Consider the following 20,399-nt stretch of genomic DNA (forward strand, 5'->3'; position numbering starts at 1 on the left):
CTGGATCTCCCCCAGCGCTTAGAACAGTGCTCTGCACATAGTAAGCGCTTAACAAATGCCAACGTTATTATTCTTAGCACTTAGAACGAGCGAGGTCAAGAAAGGGTCATCGTGCCACTACCAAGATGGCCGACAGAACCTGTCAATCCGACCCGCGCGCGCCAATACCAAGATGGCCGACAGACGCTATCCCTCTCACCAGCGCGCGCCACTCCCAAGATGGCCGACAGACCCTGTCACACGCACCCGCGCGCGCCACTACCAAGATGGCCGACAGACCCTATCCCTCTCACCAGCGCGCGCGCCACTCCCAAGATGGCCGACAGACCCTGTCACACGCACCCGCGCGCGCCACTACCAAGATGGCCCCCGGAGCTCAACCAATGGCGAGGCTCCATTTCGGCAGTGGGCGGGGCCTGAGGATCCTCAGCCAATGGCTCGGGGGGTTTGGCGGTGGCGGCGGCGCTCGGCATGGCGGCCTGGACGGAGTTGCTGGGTAGGTGGTAGCCGGGCCCGCGACCTCCGACCTCCTTCTCTTCCCGCCTCCTCCTTCTTCGGGTGCTCAGCCCAGCCCCCTCACTTCTCTGCGCCTCAGTTTCCTCTTCTGTAAAATGGGCATTGAGCCCCACCCAGGCCAGGGACTGCGTCCAACCTCGTTGCCTTGTCTCTACTCCAACGCTTAATACGGTGCCTGGCACATACTAAGTGCTTAACAAGCACCATAATTATTATTACTTCTCTGGGCCTCGGTTTTTACATCTGTAAAATGGGCATTGAGGCTGTGAGCCCCACCCGGGCCAGGAACTGAATCCAACCTCGTTGCCTTGTCTACTCCAACGCTTAGTACAGTGCCTGGCACATAGTAAGCGCTTAACAAGCACCATAATTATTATTACTTCTCTGGGCCTCAGTTTCTTCCTCTGTAAAATGGGCATTGAGGCTGTGAGCCGCACCCAGGCCAGGGACTGCATCCAACCTCATTGCCTTGTCTCTACTCCAACGCTTAGTACGGTGCCTGGCACATAGTAAGTGCTTAACAAGCACCATAATTATTATTACTTCTCTGGGCCTCGGTTTCTTCCTCTGTAAAATGGGCATTGAGGCTGTGAGCCGCACCCAGGCCAGGGACTGCATCCAAACTCATTGCCTTGTCTCTACTCCAACGCTTAGTATGGTGCCTGGTGCATACTAAGCACTTGAGCACCATAATTACTATTATTATTATTAATAATGATCATGTTTGTTAAGTGCTTACTATGTGCAAAGCACTGTTCTGCTTCTCTGGGCCTCAGTTCCCTCATCTGTAAAATGGGGATTGAGGCTGTGAGCCCCACCTAGGCCAGGAACTGCATCCAACCTCATTGCCTTGTCTCTACTCCAACGCTTAGTACAGTGCCTGGCACATAGTAAGTGCTTAACAAGCACCATAATTATTATTACTTCTCTGGGCCTCGGTTTCTTCACCTGTAAAATGGGCGTTGAGACTGTGAGCCCCACCCAGGCCAGGGACTGCATCCAACCTCCTTGCCTTGTCTCTACTCCAACGCTTAGTATGGTGCCTGGCACATAGTAAGCGCTTAACAAGCACCATAATTATTATTACTTCTCTGGGCCTCGGTTTCTTCCTCTGTAAAATGGGCATTGAGGCTGTGAGCCCCACCTAGGCCAGGACTTGTCTCTATTCTAATGCTTAGTACAGTGCCTGGCACATACTAAGCACTTAAGCACCATAATAATAATAATTATTAATAATAATAATGATCATGTTTGTTAAGTGCTTATTATGTGCAAAGCACTGTTCTGCTTCTCTGGGCCTCAGTTCCCTCTTCTGTAAAATGGGAATTGAGGCTGTGAGCCGCACCCAGGCCAGGGACTGCATCCAACCTCGTTGCCTTGTGTCTACTCCAACGCTTAGTACGGTGCCTGGCACATACTAAGCACTTGAGCACCATAATTACTATTTTTTTTTATTATTATTAATAATGATCATGTTTGTTAAGTGCTTACTATGTGCATAGCACTGTTCTGCTTCTCTGGGCCTCAGTTCCCTCATCTGTAAAATGGGGATTGAGGCTGTGAGCCCTACCCAGGCCAGGGACTGCATCCAACTTCGTTGCCTTGTCTCTACTCCAACGCTTAGTACAGTGCCTGGCACATAGTAAGTGCTTAAGAAATACCATAATTATTATTATTTCTGTGGGCCTCAGTTTCCTCATCTGTAAAATGGTGACGATGGTGAGCCCCACCTAGCCCAGGGACTGCATCCAACCTCATTGCCTTTTATTTACTCCAGCATTTAGTATGGTCCCTGGCACATAATAAGCGCTTAATTATTATTAAATATTAATTAAATATTACCATAACAGTAATATTATTATTGTCATTATTCCCTCTCTTGCCACAAGAGCTGCCCCCTCCCACTTCAGCCTCTCACCCCGCTCCCTTTTGCCTCTCCCTGACCCCATGACCCTCTTCCCTGCCCCACTCGGAGCTTCTCTCCCTTTCCCTTCATGTTGAGAAGCAGCACGGTGGAGTGGATGAAGCACAGACCTGGAAGTCAGAAGGTCTTGGGTTCTAATCCCACCTCTTCCACTTGTCTGCTGTGTGACCTTGGGCAAGTCACTTCACTGGGACTCGGGGATTGAGGCTGGGAGCCCCACATGAGACAGGGACCTGTGTCCAACTCTATTTGCTTGTATCCACCGCAGTGTTTAGTACAGCACCTGGCATATAGAAAGTGCTTAATAATAATAATAATAATAATAATGATATTTGTTAAATGTTTGCTATGGGCTAAGCACTGTTCTAAACGCTGGGGTAAATATAAGGTAGTCAAGTTATCCCATGTGGGGCTCACAGTCTCAATCCCCATTTTACAGATGAGGTCACAGGCACAGAGAAGTGAAGTGATTTGCCCAAGGTCACCCAGCAGAAAAGCGGCGGAGTTGGAATTAGAACCCACGACCTCTGACTCCCAAGCCCGTGCTCTTGCCACTAGGCCATGCTGCTTCTGGTATTTGTTAAGCACTTACTGTGTGCCAACCACTGTTCTAGGCCCCGGGGTAGATACAAGGTAATCAGGTTGTCCCATGTGGAGTTTATAGTCTTAATCCCCATTTTACAGATGAGGTAACAGGCACGGAGGAGTTAATTAACTTGTCCAAGATCACGCAGCAGACAAAAGTGGTGGAGCTGGGATTAGAACCCGCATCCTCTGCCTCCCAAGCCTGTGCCCTTTCCACTAAGCCTCGCTGCTTAACAAATGCCATTATCATGCCAGCGCTTAGTATAGTGCCTGGCACATATTAGGGGCTTAATAAGTACCATTATTATTATTGTCCTTTCCCCGTGGTGCTGCCCTCGTGACGTGCCTGGGTTTTGGACTCTGGCTCGGTGCCTCACACTCTCCTGCTTTGTGTCATACTAGACTCTGGTCACTAAAGAGCTGACCCACCACCGTGTCGTTTATTCTCTTCACCCCCACAGCCCCTTTCCCTTTTCCTCCTCACTCAGAGTAATCTTTTTCCTTGGCCACCATAGTTGGTTTTTCTGTGTCTTCCAGACTCTCACGCGCAAATTCCTTCTGTGTCTTCTTGTCTGCTATGTGACTTTGGGCAAGCCAGTTAACTTCTCTGCGCCTCAGCTCCCTCATCTGTAAAATGGAGATGAAGACTGTGAGCCCCAAATGGGACATGGACTGTATCCAACCTGATTAGCTTGTATTCATTCACTCAATAGTATTTATTGAGCACTTACTATGTGCAGAGCACTGTGCTAAGCGCTTGGAATGTACAAATCGGTAACATATAGAGACGGTCCCTGCCCTCCGACGGGCTTACAGTCTAATCGGGGGAGACAGACAGACAAGAACAATGGCAGTAAACCCCAGCGCCTAGTAGAATGCTTGGCACATAGCATGCGCTTAATAACACCATAAAAAAAAAACAGTGATTTCCCATCGTCTTTGAGAAAGCCGTTCTTACTATGTGCCAGACACCTTGTCCAACCTGATTAACTTGTGTCTACCCCAGCACTTAGTACACTGCCTGGCACCTAGTAAGTGCTTAACAAATACCATAGAAAGGGCTTCTCTCCTCATTCAGTCATTCATTGTCATATTTATTGAGCACCTATTGCAGAACACTTTACTAAGTGCTTGGGACTGTACAATACAACAATAAACAGATACATTTCCTGCCCACAAGGAGCTTACAGTCTCTACCTACCCATTTTCTGTAGCTCCTATCAATTAGTGTTGATTAATTAGTGTTAATTCTTATTCTTTATATATTGTCTAGTTAGTCATATGAAGTGCTTTCTCTGGCTAAACATGGGGATGAATACAAGGTAAACAATATAGGCCCAAACCCTGTTCCTCAAGGGGCTCATAATCTGAGCTGGCATTTAGTTTTTCCTGCATCTTTGGTGACTGTCTTATGAAGCGCCTGATAAAATATTTAGGACAATGGGTATTTTTGAATCATGGCCCTTGCCAGACAAAAAATCCTGCAATCTCTCCTCTTTGTACAGTTTTTTTCTGTTTGACCTTAATTTATTTTTTCAATTTTTCAGTCTTACAGATGAATTCTTAATGTATTCATTGTACAAAAAGTCTACCTCACCGTTATGCCACCTGATATTTAGTATGTCATTTTGTCTAGTGTTGGTAGAGGGGAATGCTAAACTGCAGAATGGTGTGGAAATGCACCTCAAGAATAATTGTGTCATCTTCACAAAGTGCTTATCTTCCACTTGAAGGTAGATATCTGATGCTGCCTACTGTGAGATTCCTTTCCAAGTGTGTAAGAAATTATATTGTAGGTGGCAGGGCTGAATGTTCTTTTTAGTGAGTGTGCCTTACAGCTAAGTGATGAGGTTACGAGGGGAATGATTCTCTAAAGAATATACATCCTAATAGTTAGGGATGTTTCCTCTGCTATCCCTAACTTTTCATATTATCACATACCCGTGCCTTATTTTCTTTACCAGGGAAGTGGGGATGTCATTGTCAAACAGGGGTCTTGCAGTCATTCTTTTAGATAAAAATGTTTATTGGTGGATTCACAGGCTTTTTTTATTTACATGAAAATCATTCCAGTGACTAGGGTTAATGCAATATACCGAAGATCTATTCTATAGGACATGTCCTAAGAGACATTTTACTGGCTACCCACAGTTGATCTCTGATGTCCATCTAAACTCAGGAAAGATCACAGATCAGCATTTAATCAGGTTTTAATGAGCTGCGTAAGGGAAGCTGAGGCAGGAGATTTATGCTCACTGAAGATGAGGGAAAAAGCGGATTTGAGAATATTTATGTAGAAACACATTTGAGGGTTTTGATTTTTAAATTTGCATTGTTTTATCTTAGCGGGAAGAGCCAGCAAAAACAAATGCAAATCTGATAGGAGACAGAAGCTACAAGAGGCAGCTGTGTACCTGCTAACCCGCCATCAGAACTTGAATGATCTGTTGCTCGAGGTAAGAGAGTTCATTGCTAGGCAAGCACGTTGGGACAATATGGGCTTCTCTGAGTCCAGATGAAGCAGCATCTGTTAAAGATCTATGGAAAGACAGAAAAAGAGGGAAAAAAAAGACAAGATTAACTGATAAAGAGGATGAATACATAGTAAGGGAATAAATAATGCTTCTATTTGTTAAGCACTTACTGTGTGGGAAGCCCTGTTCTAAGTGCTGCGGTAGATACAAGCTAATCAGGTTAGACACATCCCTGTCCCACACGGGGTTCACTGTCTTAACCCTCATTTTACAGATGAGCTAACAGGCACAGAGAAGCAAAGTAACTTAAATGCCTGATAATTAGATAAAAGTCCTAGAGATATTTCAGAACAAAATAGACCTAAATTTCAACTAATTTAAAATGTACTTACCAGCCATGGATTCTGAAATTTTTAAAAATCTTGTGTTTCGATGGTCATTAGAATTTTATTAAGTTTCAGAAAATTCAGTTTACCTGAACATCAAAATAAGAGTAGGCTCTGGGAATGAGGGTCAAAAGCCAGTGAGGATTTTTCCTTTACCTTGAATTATTGTCTGTTAATTGCAGTAGGATCACTGTTTTTCATTTTCCTCTTTTATCAAGTATTTTGCCATACTCAGGTTGGTGGGAGCAGAGGGTTAGTATGTAGAGGGTGTACTTCTTAGGGGCTCCGTGATATTTTTCCTCTAGGCCTCAAAAATGGCCATAAGGCTTCATGTCTACATTTTTCAAGTATTTGTTCCCCCAAATATCTGGATATTGTAATTGTACTTAGAACAGTCGGACATCATGTTTTCATAGCTTGCCTTTAGAAGACTACTTTTTAATGTTTTGTTTCCAGGGAGAAAATCCACCATGTAAAAAATCATTATGCCTTAGCAAACTTACTGATGCCAGCAGTCCAGACTCATTAGCAACACCTTCCAAGTCACTTGTAGGTGAGTCTGTCCTGTTTTTTTCAGTGTTTCAGGTCCTAAAGTCGTGTTGATAGGAGGAAGGTGAACTCAATTTTTCTGGACCTGCTTCAGTACCTACTGTTTTCCTAGGTTTCCTGGTGTTTATGGTGACTGTCCTTTGGTTTGTTGATATATTTCTCTCCAATAATTTGCCAGAATTTGTAGTTAAGGAGCAAATCCCAAGGTGCTTAATAAATACTCTTGCTACTGCTTAATAAGTATTCCCTTGGAAAGTGGAGGGACAGAATGTAAATGCCATTCATAAATGAATACCTAAAGCTCTCCTTTCCTTTCAGCACTGAGGAATCTTACCATTTATTTAATACTATAAATATGTGTCATTTTGTAATTTTTATTGACCACCTAATTCTGGGAAGAGCATTGCTCTTAGGAAACCGCAATCAAAATGAAAGACAGTCTGTGCCCTCTAAGCTTACAATCCAGTGAAGCAAACAGACATAAATTGTTATAAACAGTGGGAGCAGGAGAAAAAATGTAGATTCAAGTGGTAATAGCAAGAGTAAGGAAGAATGAATTAATAAGTGAGGTACATAAATTGATACTATATACAAATAAGTGTTGAGTGACTGAACCCCACTACCCAGGCTCTGTGCTAAGAGGGTTAATTTAATATAAGATGAAAAGTAGAGAAAAATATGCTTGCTTCTGAACAATAGACTACTTGAGTCAAAATTTATGGAAGTGATTCAGAGGCAGTAGTGGAATACAGGCCTAAATTGTAGTTCCTTGGATAAATTCATTCATTCAGTCGTATTTGTTGAGCACTTACTGTGTGCAGAACACTGTACTAAATGCTTGGGAGAATGCACCAGAACTAAAAGCCACATTCACTGCCCACAATGAGCTTACAGTCTAAATTACTCAGATTTACAGTCTAGATTGCCCAGGCAGGGGCAAAAAAATCCCCTTGCCATGGTTGTGGATGGTAATGGCTGGTTTTTCTCTGGCTGCTGGTTTCCCTGGCCTCAGAGTTCAAGTGAACAGTGCATAGTAAGCGCTTAACAAATGCCATCATTATTAAGTAATTTTTCCCTTTGCCACCTTTATGGGCATCTTCCTCCAGTCACGTAAGGATTTACCTGGCCCTTTTAGAATTCTCCTGGGCCACCACACTCAAGATACTTGCCCCACATTTTTCTGAAACCCAAAGTGGTTATTTTTATTTGGGCAAAACATTTCTCTAAATGATGGGGAAAGATTCCAGGAAAGTAAAGAAGAAACTGTTCCTGGCCAGCTCAGTGTGGGCAGGGAATGTGTGCTGTTGTATTGTACCCTGTAAACTGTATTAGCCTAGTGCTTTGCACACAGTAAGTGCTCAGTAAATAAGATGGAATGAATAAATGAATTAGGAGCCTGGAAATATAGAAGGCTGCCCTCTTCACCGATACTGGAAGTAAGTACACCCCAGGGGCTGGGGAAAGGACAGATGCTTTGAGAGTGTTCAGGGTCAGTAATAGCTTCTCTGCATGCAAGTAGAAACACTCTTGTGACCGTGCTTTTACACAGTTACTACTGTATCTAATTGTGATGCTGTAGCTAAATTAGTGGAATTTATAAAAAAGTGCCAGAGGAATGATCTGGAAATCCAAAGCCCTAATTAGTTGAACTAGTCATAATTTTGCCTCTGTTCAGAAGTTAGTGCTAAAGTTATGAGAGAGAATCTTATTTTAATGAAGCAATATTATTCAATTCCCTTCTTTTGGCCTTGAAGCTATTTCTCGCTATCAAAATCTAGTTTTTTAAATCAAATGCCACAGAATATTCTTATTACCAAGTAGGTGCAACCGGCTGAATTCTGCGTATTTTTTTGGTATGGTTTTTGCTGCAGTTTTCAGAAGAATAAAAACCCAAATACAAGCCTTAAAAGATATATGCCTTTGTCTTTGTTTTGCATTTCAGTCTCTGCTTTGCAGGAACAAGCCTCAAGACTAGGGGTACCTGTGGGAATCCTATCAGCCAGAACCGCTGCTTCCAGTATTGAGCAGATCTGCCAGGCTTCAGCGAGTTCCAGCCAAATTGCACTGCTGAGCTGGGAGCAAAGGGTGAGCTGACAGTAGAGATGAAAAGAATTGGAAAAAAGAAATTAATCCTCAAGAGGCTGTGTAAACTTTTGGGAAAATCAGTCATGCTCTTTAATATTCAATTTATGCTGATTAGGTATTTTCACTACTCATTCTTTTATTTTTTTTCAGAAGAAATTATCTGCTTTGTTGGAGACAATACAGAGTTTATTGGTACAAAATGTATTCTCTAGGCCCCTCTTTTGTCAAGAACTGTGGAAAGTGCAGGTAATCTTTCTAGGCGGTTGCTGTGGTCCTCTGAAGGTGGGTGGGAGAATATTTTGGTAATCATTTTTGGAGTACAATGTTAAGGTTCTGATTAACGCTGAGGGGGTCGATCGGATGGACTGGGAAAAATCTCATCTCTGAAGAATTTTCAAGCTCTGAAGATTTTTTTAATTCTAAAAATAAATTGCAAGCGGCTATAGGCTAAATATTTTTTGAGGACCTCAGGAAATCCTAACATCTAAAAAGCTAAAAGGTTAATTTCATAAGCCTTTCAGACAAATATTTGAATTTTGGTTTCATTTTCACATGATGGAAACCCACATTCTTAACCCAAGCATCTCATGCATCAAATGCATTACTCGTATCCACATATAATCAGAAGCTTAGGGAGAGGGCAATGAATTCATTTTTGAAATTTTTATTCAGTTTCACTTTTGTTCAGCCCAAGGAAAATAATGACAATCTAGGTAAAGTGCCCCATTGTTATCTAATTAGTACCTTGTTTTGGATTATTTTTTAAGCTGCTGTAGTTGACTATGCGGAAGGACAAGTAAAGCCTTATATGCCTGATGTTAGTGTTATTCTCCACAGAGTTCGCTGGTGCTGGAAGCTCTGTGGCACCTTCACACCAATAATATTGTTGGCCTGGAAGAACTGCTGGATAGGTAATGTATGTTTAGTTTGTAAGAGACTAAAACATCCAGGAGTAGTGAAAGCATTTATAAGTCTGCAAAAGTCAGTATTTTGGATTTAGCCCTTCTGGAGAAGCATTTATTTTGCTGTAAAAGGAAAAATTAGGGCTAAATGGAACCTCACAAGTGCTTAGAGGGCCTGGTAGCCCTTATTTTTGCAAGAAAAAAAACAAATCACAGTTACCCCTTCAAGAAGTTGCTTGTGATAAACGTGGTGATTAGAGTGAGGGACCACCCTTAGGAGCCCAAATGTACTAGAATGGAAAGGAACAAGATTGTGTGGAATAATGGGCTTGGGGGAAATCATTAACTGAACATCTCATTCAGAGCTAGGATCTCTGCCCTGGGATTCATTTCTCAAAGGAACAGGGCAGCTATTAAAGGGTTTTAAGGGAAGAGAAACCATATTCTTTTACAAATTTGAATTTTTAAATGTGGTTAAATTGGTAGTGGCCCCTGTGGTTAATGACTCCGGATCCATTTGTCGCTATTCCCTCATAGAAGACAATGCAACTCTGAGCACCATTAGTGAGATATGTATGAAATGAACCAGGCGAGGTGATTTGCGCCATGCCGTCGACAGTCTTGTTTTCCTTTATTTTCAAAAGCGTACGTAGGATGCCGGCTGACAGGCATGAAGATGCAGTACATGAAAGAATAGTGGAAAAAAAGGAAAGGAGCCTAGGTTGGAGATGCTGAGAGAGGGAAGATATCAGTTGAGCATCACTTCAGGAAGGTGATCCAGTCAGCTCTGAGGAGTTTAGTTTGTAGCCGGGAGAGTATGGAGGCAGGAAGACCTGAGAAGAAACTGATCCAGTAGTCCAAGGTGATAGCTGTTGGGATGGAGAGGAATGGGCGATTAGGAAATGCTGTGGGCTTCTGAGACGGAGAGGATGGTAATGGCAGCAGTGATAGATGGGAAAGTTGGGAGGAAAAGTGATCTCGGAGGGTAGGTGAGGTGTTCCATCTTGGATATGTTACGTTTGGACATCCGGGTGGGGATGTCCTGGAGACAAGAGGAAATGTGGGATTGTAAGTTAGACGAGCCATCACGGCTGGAGTCCTTTACATAGTGGTGAGCCTCTTCTGTGTCCCTAGTCATCCAGATCTCAAAACCCTAGAGATGTGGCTCTCTAGCAACCTGCACCTTCTGTGTGAGCAGACAGAGGATTCTACTGAAGTTACGGAAGTCACCAGGAACATGCTCTCAGGTAAGCCAAAGTTAACGTGAAAGGTCCCAAAGTTAAGACTTTATCATAAGAGTCGGAAAGGTCTTTGCCGTTTCGATCTGTCAGAGGATTAACCTATCCCGTCACCCAGCCGAAAGACCCCAAGATACAGGCATAGAAGAATATTTTTGCCTTTATTGAAAATGATGGATCTGCTTATTTTGTATTTTATAGATGACTAAGTCCATCTACTTTCATCAATCAGAGGATAAGATAGGGATCCTAGCAGTAGCCACTGAGCTGTGGAGCTCTTTTCCCCTCCAGCTCTGTCTGAAATCAAATTCCTCTGAAGTAGCCTGAATCTGCTTGTCTATAGCTCTTAAGAGGAAGGTAGCATTCCAAGGGGTTTCATGTGATTAATTCCCCGATTGCTTTTGGGCATATAACTAATTTGGCCCTTTATCCAGCCCGCTTTTAAGAGCAGAGCTCTCAGCTCCGTTTTGGTCCTTTTATCTTTGGGCCCCAAAAGGAGAAAGGTGTGTGGATGGGATCAGCAGAAGCCCATCCATAAATTAGATCATAAGAAGCCACCCCTTTACCACACTGATTTCTTCTGAAGTGACTTATGGACAGAGCAGAGAAGTGGTTTGAGTTGGGGTAAGGGAGCAAGAGTGATGAATATTTGGGACAATGGGATTAATCAATCAGTGATATTGATTGAGCTCTTACAATGTGCAGGACAGTACAGTATAACAGGGTTAGAAAACATGTTCTCTGCCCATTAGGAGAAGCAGTGTGGTCTAGTGGATAGAGCATGGGCCTGGAAGTCAGAAGGACCTGGGTTAATAATAATGTTGGTATTTGTTAAGCGCTTACTATGTGCCGAGCACTGTTCTAAGCGCTGGGGTAGACATAGGGGAATCAGGTTGTCCCACGTGGGGCTCACAGTCTTAATCCCCATTTTATAGATGAGGGAACTGAGGCACAGAGAAGTTAAGTGACTTGCCCACAGTCACACAGCCGACAAGTGGCAGAGCTGGGATTCGAACTCATGAGCCCTGACTCCAAAGCCCATGCTCTTTCCACTGAGCCACTAATCCTGGCTCTGCTACTTGTCTCTATGTGACCTTGGGCAAGTCATTTCACTTCTCTGTGCCGCAGTTGTCTTATTTGTAAAATGGGGATTGGCACTGTGCTGCATGTGGGACATGGACTGTGTCCAACCTGATTAGTTTGTATCTGCCCCAGAGCTCAGGGGAGTGCCTGGCACAGAGTAAGCATATAATAAAAACAAAAAAAAAGGACCTTGCATTCTAGAGGGAAAGAAGAGGAGAGAGCCATGTACACTAGAGTAGGAAGATAGAGACAATATAAAGTCAAACTTCATTTTGTCTTGATTTTCATGCAGTTTTCTCTTCCCTTTTCTTTCCCCCTTTCTAGCTTTTAACCATCAAAGGTCATCCATTTTGGCTAAAATGATTTTACTTTATGGGGTTAACTCATAAAGCATGCCATAATAGTTTTACTCCATATTTAGTGTTTGCTTAAGGAAGGAGCAGAGTTTCTTCTTTCTTTGGCTGGGAAAAGATGATCAATTTTTTGGTGGGTTGTTTTTTTTTCCCCCAGATTTTATGGGACTGTTGGTTCAGAGAGGATTTCAGCAAGCTTCCAATCTGAAAAGAAACAAGGAACAAGAGAAAACATCCCGGGTAAGAGGAAAAGCAAAATGAAGACCTCCTTTGAGTGTGGGGAATTGGGGTTTTCAAAATCCTTCAGTTTAATAGTGTGAACTAAAAGGTGGTGAACTGGTATTATGAGTCCCCCTGGGTTTTTTTCTGAAGAAAATAATTCCTAGAAACCGTAATTTCTTTCTGGAATCATCACCAAATAACTGGTTACCATTTGTGTTGAAATTTTATTTTTGCTTGTTCTGAGATGCCCACCAAGTACTTAGTGTCTCTCAGGCCTAATAAAGCAGAGAAAATTGAAATAGAAGCCTAGAAATTTCCTGTAATATCAGATCATCTCATCTCTCCTCCTGTTGTCAGTCCTTAAAATTCCCAGACCAATTCAGAGCCTGTGATTTTCAAAATAAAGAGAAATTCAATCCAGTGCTACAACACGGGTCTGAGATGAGGTGAAGATACTGCCGATAGCCCCTGCTCCTTTTTTTGTGTTGCCTTGCTACAAATCGTTCTTTATCTTTTTTCTGGTACTTGTGCAAGGTGAGCCTCTGTAATTATTGAGGGGTCAGACTATGTGCTGGACCTCTAATCCTCCTAAATCCCTCACTAATTGTCCTCACCGGGGAGTTTGGGGCTCTCCATTTGTTTCCATCTGGGGTTCTACAACAAAAGGACTGCTCTGTACAAACCTGCCATGATTTTGATTTGATCTTTTGTAGTATGGGAGTTCCTCAGATGGTTTCAGAATGCTGCTCTTCAATCAGTTCGCTTATTTTAAAAACACTGGAGTGTCTTAAACATGACTGAATTTTGATCATTTGTTTTTCAACTCCCGATAGGTCTTTGTTGCTGTATTACAGCGAATGCTGACAAGTAAGTAATAGCGCCAAGTCCTACTTCATAAAAAAATTACTGGACGTGTTAGCAATTTTTCCACCGGCAGTTACCCTCCTTCCATTTAATGCATTGCCTCTGTTCCATTTATCTTCCATCTTCTAATCATAGAGCTAGAAGGATACTCTTAATTGTAACTTACCATGAGTGTACTCTCTCTTTCACTGTTTTCCTGCCAGAAAATTTTACATCCTGGTTGATCATGACTCATTTTCCAAGATATTAACTTGAGGTGGATGAACTACTTAGTTTGTATACAAGTGATCCATAAACAACCTGTAGCATTTAAACTAACACCTTCTCCATGTGAATGACTTTTTTCTGAAAAAATAGATGAACAAATAAAGAGATTATATAGTACAGTATGTATTTAGGTGGTAAGATACTTGTTGGAATAACACTATGTGAGGGGGTGAAAATTTGTCTCCCTCTCGGTCGCACCCGGAGAATTTCCAGTACTCTACCGGTCTTGACTGTGGGAGGGAGAGTCAAGCAGAGGCATAGCCATTCCTAGCTTGGGCAGTGGTTAGCGAGTGGAAGCCCATCTGTTACAAGTTAAAACTCACCCATGTTGGGCAGCAGCAGCACGGGAGAGAGTCGAGGGCGGAGAATCAATTTACTGCGCGGAACAAGGCAACGGTAAACCAATTCTGGATTTTTACCAAGAAAAGTCTATGGACCCACTTCCAGAACTGTTGCAGATGGAGGTGGGGCGTTCTGGGAGAGATGTGTCCGTGGTGTCACTGTGTGTCACGACGGCATAAGACAAGACAAAGAAAGTGGTCAGGAGTGCCTTCTGGAAGGAGTTTGATTTATGGGCCCTGTGAAAAGGGCTGTGATGTGTTGATATTACTCGGAGAAGCCTTGTTAGAGGAAGAGGGATTTAATAAGGGCTTTGATGGTGGGGAAAGCTATGGATTAGAATGATAAGGGAGTTCCAGGCTCTTGAGACAGCATGAATGGTCCTGGCAGCAGACTGGGGTAGGGAGAGGCAAGAGGCAGGGAGGTCAGCAAGGAGGCCGATGTAGTAATCAAGGCAGGTTAGGATAAGTGCCTGGATTAACCCAATAGCAGTTTGGGGGGAGAGGAAAGGGTGGATTTTTAACGAAGTTGGGAAGGTTGAACCGAGAGACTTTTGTGACAGGTTGTTAACAATTTGTTAAGATGAGTTAAGACAAGTATCAGAAAAGACTCCAAATCTTCAAGTTTCTGGGACCGGAAGGATGGTGATATTTTCTACTATGAAGGAAATTGAGGAGGATTAGAAAGAAAGATGAGCTCGGTTTGAACCGTATTGAAGTTATGGTTCATATAAAAAAGATATCATGAAGTCAAGAGGAAACCCAAGTGCGGGTGGGGGATTAGGTCTAGGGAGGTAGATTTGAGAAACCGCATCACCACAGAGAAACCGTATGAGTGGATGAGCTCACGGAGAGGGTGAGTTTATCTGAATACAGTTAAAGGTGGTGTTTACCCTGGCTTTGGCAAAGCCATAAGCTATCTTTGAGTCACTCTAGTGATGAGAAATAAAGTAAACTCATTGGGAATTCTTTGGCAGTTAGGTTTTCATTTATTTCATGTATAGATTATAGCTTTTTAAATTGAATCAAGGTCAGGGCTTTTAGGTTTTAACACTTGGTGTCACTAGGAGTTTGCTTCAAAAAGTGAACTTTGAGGAATAGGCCATTTTCTACCCATTTCCCTAATGGAGTTACCTTAAAGGAGGTAATCAGAGGCTGTTACAGTTGATTTCTCTCTGGTGGTAATGACATGACCCTTTCCATCACCATTTGAGCACAATGTTACCGTTCTTATTTGCTATGACTTTCTTGTTTACCTTTTATACTTTTGATGATCAGATGTTCTTGATGCTGTTGCTGTCGAAGAGCAAGACAGATCTTCTTCATCCAAGGCGGTGAAATGTTGGTACGTGTCCGTCTGTGATTGTAATAATGTATTTTTTATCCAAGTTTGAGATGCAGAGTAGTCACATTTCCAAAGGGTATTCTGAGTTTTGGCATTCATTCCCTTTCATTTGCATAGATTGGAAAATAGACATTATTAAGTATAGATTTTGATTAGATTTTAGCAATATTTGACTCCTTCCCATCTCCCCTTATCTGCTGATCAACGAGAATACTGCTCATATATAAATCTTAGGTCGTGAGCCCCTTGAGAGACCAAAACTGTGGCTAATTTTCACCTCTGTATACCTTCCCAGAGGTTAGAATAGTATTCTGCACGCAGTAAGCCCTTAATAAAATACTGTTATTACAATTTGTCCTCTTTTGGCCCATGTTAATCTTTCCCTTTTCCTGCTTCCCAATCAGCATCTGTTTCCCTTCCCCTCCGATTCCCCATGGCTCCTCATTTACTCTGGCCTGTCGTCAACCATTAATTCTCCCCTCTTCCTTCCTGAAGTCAGTTTCATCCTCTTGTACTAGCCTATTCCACTCCACAGCCTTTGCCAGTCATCCTTTTGGGTCTTTTTTCCATGTTTCTCTAACTGAAGTTGGCTAGAATCTGATTAAAGCTACGTCTTTATCGGGTAAGTTTTGCTTTTGAGGCAATGCATTTGTGACAAAGAATAAATAGCAACTTCACCCATCTGAGAATATTTTCTTCTTGATGCTTTTGGCAGGTTAAAGGTATACTGTGTTTCCATGTATGGCAATTTGATTTCTCCAGATTCTTTAAAACGATTTTTTACTCATACCCTGACTCAGATTTTTATCTACAATCCTGTTCTGAAAGGTTAGTATCAAACAAAGGATTGGGGTTGATTTCTGGAACAATTAACATATGCATCCTTTTATTCTGATGAGGAAAAGTCAGTTGGTTTATTAAAATGAGATTACTCATGCCAAGTGGTTAGTATTGATTGCATTATCAATTTCTTTGGGGAATAGTGCAAACAGGCTAGATTTAAATATGAGGCAAGGGATCGGTAGCATTTTCTCCACATTTAATGAGTAGGTATTGTTTAGCTGGGTTAGGCATGCTACGAACTTTGCTCTAAACTGAGGGCTGTCTCCGTGATCGTTTGAATTTGAAAATGCAGACCACAGATTGCCTGCTTCAGATCTCAGCTCGTTCCCAGTTTCGCCCAAGGTGAGCTCCGAGACAGATGGCTACATCCCCAACATCTTGCATCATGCTCTCTTCAGAAGAGGCAAACTGCTATTTTGGGCACTGCTCCAACAGCTCTCGACAAAGATGAACACCTAGATTCTTTGGGGCGTGTGATGAAGAGTCTGAAAGTCAGCAAAACAAATGACACCTGCCCAGATTTGTAGAGCAGTCCCTAGAGATGACCGTATCACTGAACAGTGTTCCACAGTGTATCACTGCATGTGAAAAGCCCAGACCCAACGTGGGCATGCTCTAATCAAGGTAAAGGATCTTCTCGAGTCTTCATCTGGACCATCTCCCCAAATCTCCTCTATTACCTGATGCGGGTGACCTGACTTTTAAGCAACAGAGGGGCAGTTGCAGGGATAAATTTACATGTCGGGTGCCCAAGTTTCTTTCTCCAGGGAAGCCGTCCTTTCTCATTTTGAAATTTTCTTCCACAGCAAACAGATTCCTCTAACAAATTTTCATAAATGACAAGCTCTTTTAGTCTCATCATACTGAGCCCAAGAAAAACCACTAGTAATCACTTTAATCATCTTTGGGTTACGTCGTAAGGACCCAAATGCCCTTTTGCATTTGCTGGAGACAATCGGTCAGTAGTATTTGTTTAGCACTTACTGTGTGCAGAACATTATGCCAAGTGCTTGGGAAAGTACAGTACAACAGGGTTGTAGACAGGTACCCTGCCCACAAGGAGCTTATAATGTGGAGGGAGAAACAGACATTAAATTAAATTTTGGATAAGTACATAAGCGCTGTGAGGCCGAGGGTGGGATGAATATAAAGTGCTTAAAAGGAACAGATCCAAGCGCAGAAGTGATGCAAAAGGGGGAAAATGACAACCTCTTGGAGATGTGATTTAATGGTCCTAAGTGATGATTCCTTGGTCCTAAAATGACACAAGCACATCAGTTGATGTCTTGTGTTATTAAAGTGCCTGGCAATTTATTTTGGAAGGGACATTGCACGCATTCAAAAGCAGCCCTACCTAAATGCTATGCAAATGAGTTCTGCCAAATTTGCAGTTTGGATAATTATAGCCCAGTCTTTCCCTGCCCCAACTAAAAAGTTTTAAGCCTCTCCTGGGAAACAAGTCTTCAAGATGGTCACTGAACCAAGGGAAGGGAGAGGCTGGGTACTACAGACTCTACATCAGATTTTGCTTTGCTTCAATAAAAGACCCTGATAATTTACTTCTTAGGGCCTAGTTCAGGCAAGTATGGATACTTTCTTTAGCCCTACTTGGAAACTCAGAATCACTTGTAAACCGAATCGAGAAATCCTCCGTCAGATTACCGCTGGCTGCAATTCCCACCACCCATGAGCATGTTGATTCCGAATCTATACCCTATTTAGCAGTAGAGGTCATAAGAGAGTTTATGAAGAAGCAGCGTGGCTTAGTGGCAACATCCCGGGCTTGGCAGTCAGTGGTCATGGGTTCTAATCCCGGCTCCACCACTTAGCTTTGTGACTTTGGACAAGTCACTTCACTTCTCTGTGCCTCAGTTACCTCATCTGTAAAATGGGAGGTTAAGCCTGTGAACCTCACGTGGGACAACCTGATGACCTTGAATCTACCCCAGTGCTTAGAACAGTGCTTGGCTCATAGTAAGCGCTTAACAAATACCACCATTGTCATTATTATTATTATTGAGGCCACAGCCACTTTAGGGATCTGTAGTAGGAACCCTACTTGGTTCACAAGCCATCTTTTGAACCAGCTCCTTTTGCCCTTAGTAAAGTGCCTAGTACATAGCATTTAACAAATGCCATCAACAACAACAAAAAAAGGTGGAGTTCAAGTTATTTGAAAAACTTCATTTTTTAACAGTGAATAGAAGCATTCATTTCAGTCTATAGGATGAGCAGTTTCCAAATTTTGATTCCAGGGACAGCTTTTATGATCTACAAAGATAAAGAACCATCAGCTCAAGACCCATTTTACATTCCTTCTGATAGTATTGCTCAAATTTCATATTTTCACTGGTTAAGGGTATTATCATCCATTATGTCTTTCCAGAAGAAGGCACCCCTCCATACTCAAGATGCTGAAAAGATATTTTACTATTACCGGGGTAGGACTAAAGATACTGGGCACTCCCTACGAGTGTTTATGACTTAAGATGCTAACGAGCCAATTTGTAGCCCAGCATATCATCCTATCTTATTCCATCAGCATTTTGCATTGCTACCATCTGGCAAGATTTCACAACAGCATGTCAGACACGCAGCCTGCTTAGGGCGGTTGGCAGCAAGGAAGCAGGAGGAGGAGGAGATATTCAGCTGGGGCCATCCCGTGCCCGCCTCCCCCAGCGGCTTGGCTTCTTTTGGGTCAGATTCCACTCCTGGGGGTTTCTAGCATTCTGGGCGCTGCTTTGCACACTCTTCTCCCTCCCTCCCTCCTTCCCCTGTGCCACTGGAAAGCTTTCAATGCCAGCAGCACGTAGGAGGCAGCTTGGTCTTGTGGAAAGAGCCTGGGCCTGGGAGTTAGGGGAGCGAGGTCCTAATCCTGGCTCTGCCACTTGCCTGCTGTGTGATCTTGGGCAAGTCACTTTGCCGCTTAGCTTCAGTTTCCTCATCTGCCAAAGAGGAATTCAATACCTGTTCTCCCTTCCCCTAGGCTGTGGGACCCATGTAGGTCAGGGACTGTGTCTCAACTGATTATCTTGTATCTGTCCCAGTGATTAATACAGTCTTAGGCACATAGTGCTTAACAATTATTATTATTATTAGTGACAGTGACACTTTTAACCCTGAGCAAGGAGCCAGGCTGTTGGCAGCGGTCTGGGGGCGTGAATTCTGTTACATCTCTCCTATTATGAACCAAAGGGAAGTTAAATTTCTTGAGGTGAATATGTCATGGAAGGGGGTGGGGACAGAGGGAGAGAATTTCTCTATTTTACCTTTTCCTACCTACTTTTCCATCCTTTTCTTGGACAGGATTGGAAGGATGCTCACTTGGAGAATCAGTACAGCGTAATTGGGAAGAGCATGGGTCTGGGAGTCGGAGGACCTGGGTTATAATCCCGGTTCTACTACTTCCTGCTGTGTGACCTTGGGCAAGTCACTTTACTTCTCTGTTCTTCAGTTTCCTTAGCCCTAAAAAAGGGATTCAATACCTGTTCTCCCGCCTACTTATTCATTCAATAGTATTTATTGAGCGCTTACTATGTGCAGAGCACTGTACTAAGCACTTGGAATGGACAATTCGGCAACAGATAGAGACCATCCCTGCCCATTGACGGGCTCACAGTCTAATCGGGGGAGACAGACGGGCAAAAACAAGACAACTTAATAGCAATAAATAGAATCAAGGGGATGTACACCTCATTAAGAAAATAAATAGGGTAATTAAAATATATACAAATGAGGACAGTGCTGAGGGGAAGGGAGGGGGGGAGAAGCCCCGCTGCTTCTCTAATAGAATCATCGATACTTACACATCATTAATAAAATAGAATAATAAATATGTGGAAATGCGCACAGTGCTGTGGGGAAGGGGAGCAGAGGGAAAGGGAGGGTCGGTCCTGGAAGGCCTCCTGGAGGAGGTGGGCGCTCAGTGGGGCTCGGGAGGGGGCAAAGAGGAGGTTTGGCAGGCGGTGGTGCGGGGCAGTGCGGGGCGGGCTGGTCCCCCGGGGGTCCCGCAGTGCGGCGGGATGGTGAGCACCAACCGGCACCGACTGTGAGGCCCACCTGTTTAAACTGTAGCTACCCCAGCGCTTAGAATAGTGGTAAGCGCTCAACAAATACCAAAAAAAGGGTGCGGTTCCATAGAAATCCTACCTCCTAACACTGTCATAAATTAATAAAAAATAGTTCTATTTGCCAGTTTCATTTCCTTTTCTACTTAATAATACTATATTAAGTTGCTAATTCTATTACAAATAATTTAACAGTGTTGCAAATTATTAATCAAGCACGGCTTGAATATGAACATTTGACTGTAGAAGTGGCCTATCTATAGGGATTAGTTTGACAGCCTGGTCTATAACGAGAAGCACAGTTACAGATAATAATCCTACTTACATTTAACCCCCCTCCATACACCTGCTCAAGTAA

General features: G+C 43.0%; 1 protein-coding gene across 3 annotated transcripts in view; it reads left to right on the forward strand.

Moving 5' to 3' along the window:
• The first annotated feature begins 441 nt into the window (after positions 1-441).
• The window catches only part of FANCA (FA complementation group A), a 64,319-nt gene continuing 44,361 nt past the window's right edge, over positions 442-20,399 (forward strand). The window contains exons 1-11 of one of the 3 annotated variants that reach the window (XM_029075048.1): positions 442-496; positions 5,372-5,481; positions 6,342-6,438; positions 8,377-8,519; positions 8,670-8,765; positions 9,357-9,430; positions 10,556-10,668; positions 12,253-12,335; positions 13,151-13,184; positions 15,065-15,131; positions 15,847-15,959. In XM_029075048.1, coding sequence (XP_028930881.1) covers positions 472-496; positions 5,372-5,481; positions 6,342-6,438; positions 8,377-8,519; positions 8,670-8,765; positions 9,357-9,430; positions 10,556-10,668; positions 12,253-12,335; positions 13,151-13,184; positions 15,065-15,131; positions 15,847-15,959 — 955 coding nt within the window. In that variant the 5' untranslated portion in view covers positions 442-471. Of the gene's footprint in view, positions 497-4,673; positions 4,759-5,371; positions 5,482-6,341; positions 6,439-8,376; positions 8,520-8,669; positions 8,766-9,356; positions 9,431-10,555; positions 10,669-12,252; positions 12,336-13,150; positions 13,185-15,064; positions 15,132-15,846; positions 15,960-20,399 lie in introns of those variants that run through there. The other 2 variants (XM_029075046.2, XM_029075047.2) reach the window with 2 other exon arrangements.

Source organism: Ornithorhynchus anatinus, chromosome 11 (genome assembly GCF_004115215.2).
Source record: "Ornithorhynchus anatinus isolate Pmale09 chromosome 11, mOrnAna1.pri.v4, whole genome shotgun sequence".
Lineage (NCBI taxonomy): Eukaryota > Metazoa > Chordata > Mammalia > Monotremata > Ornithorhynchidae > Ornithorhynchus > Ornithorhynchus anatinus.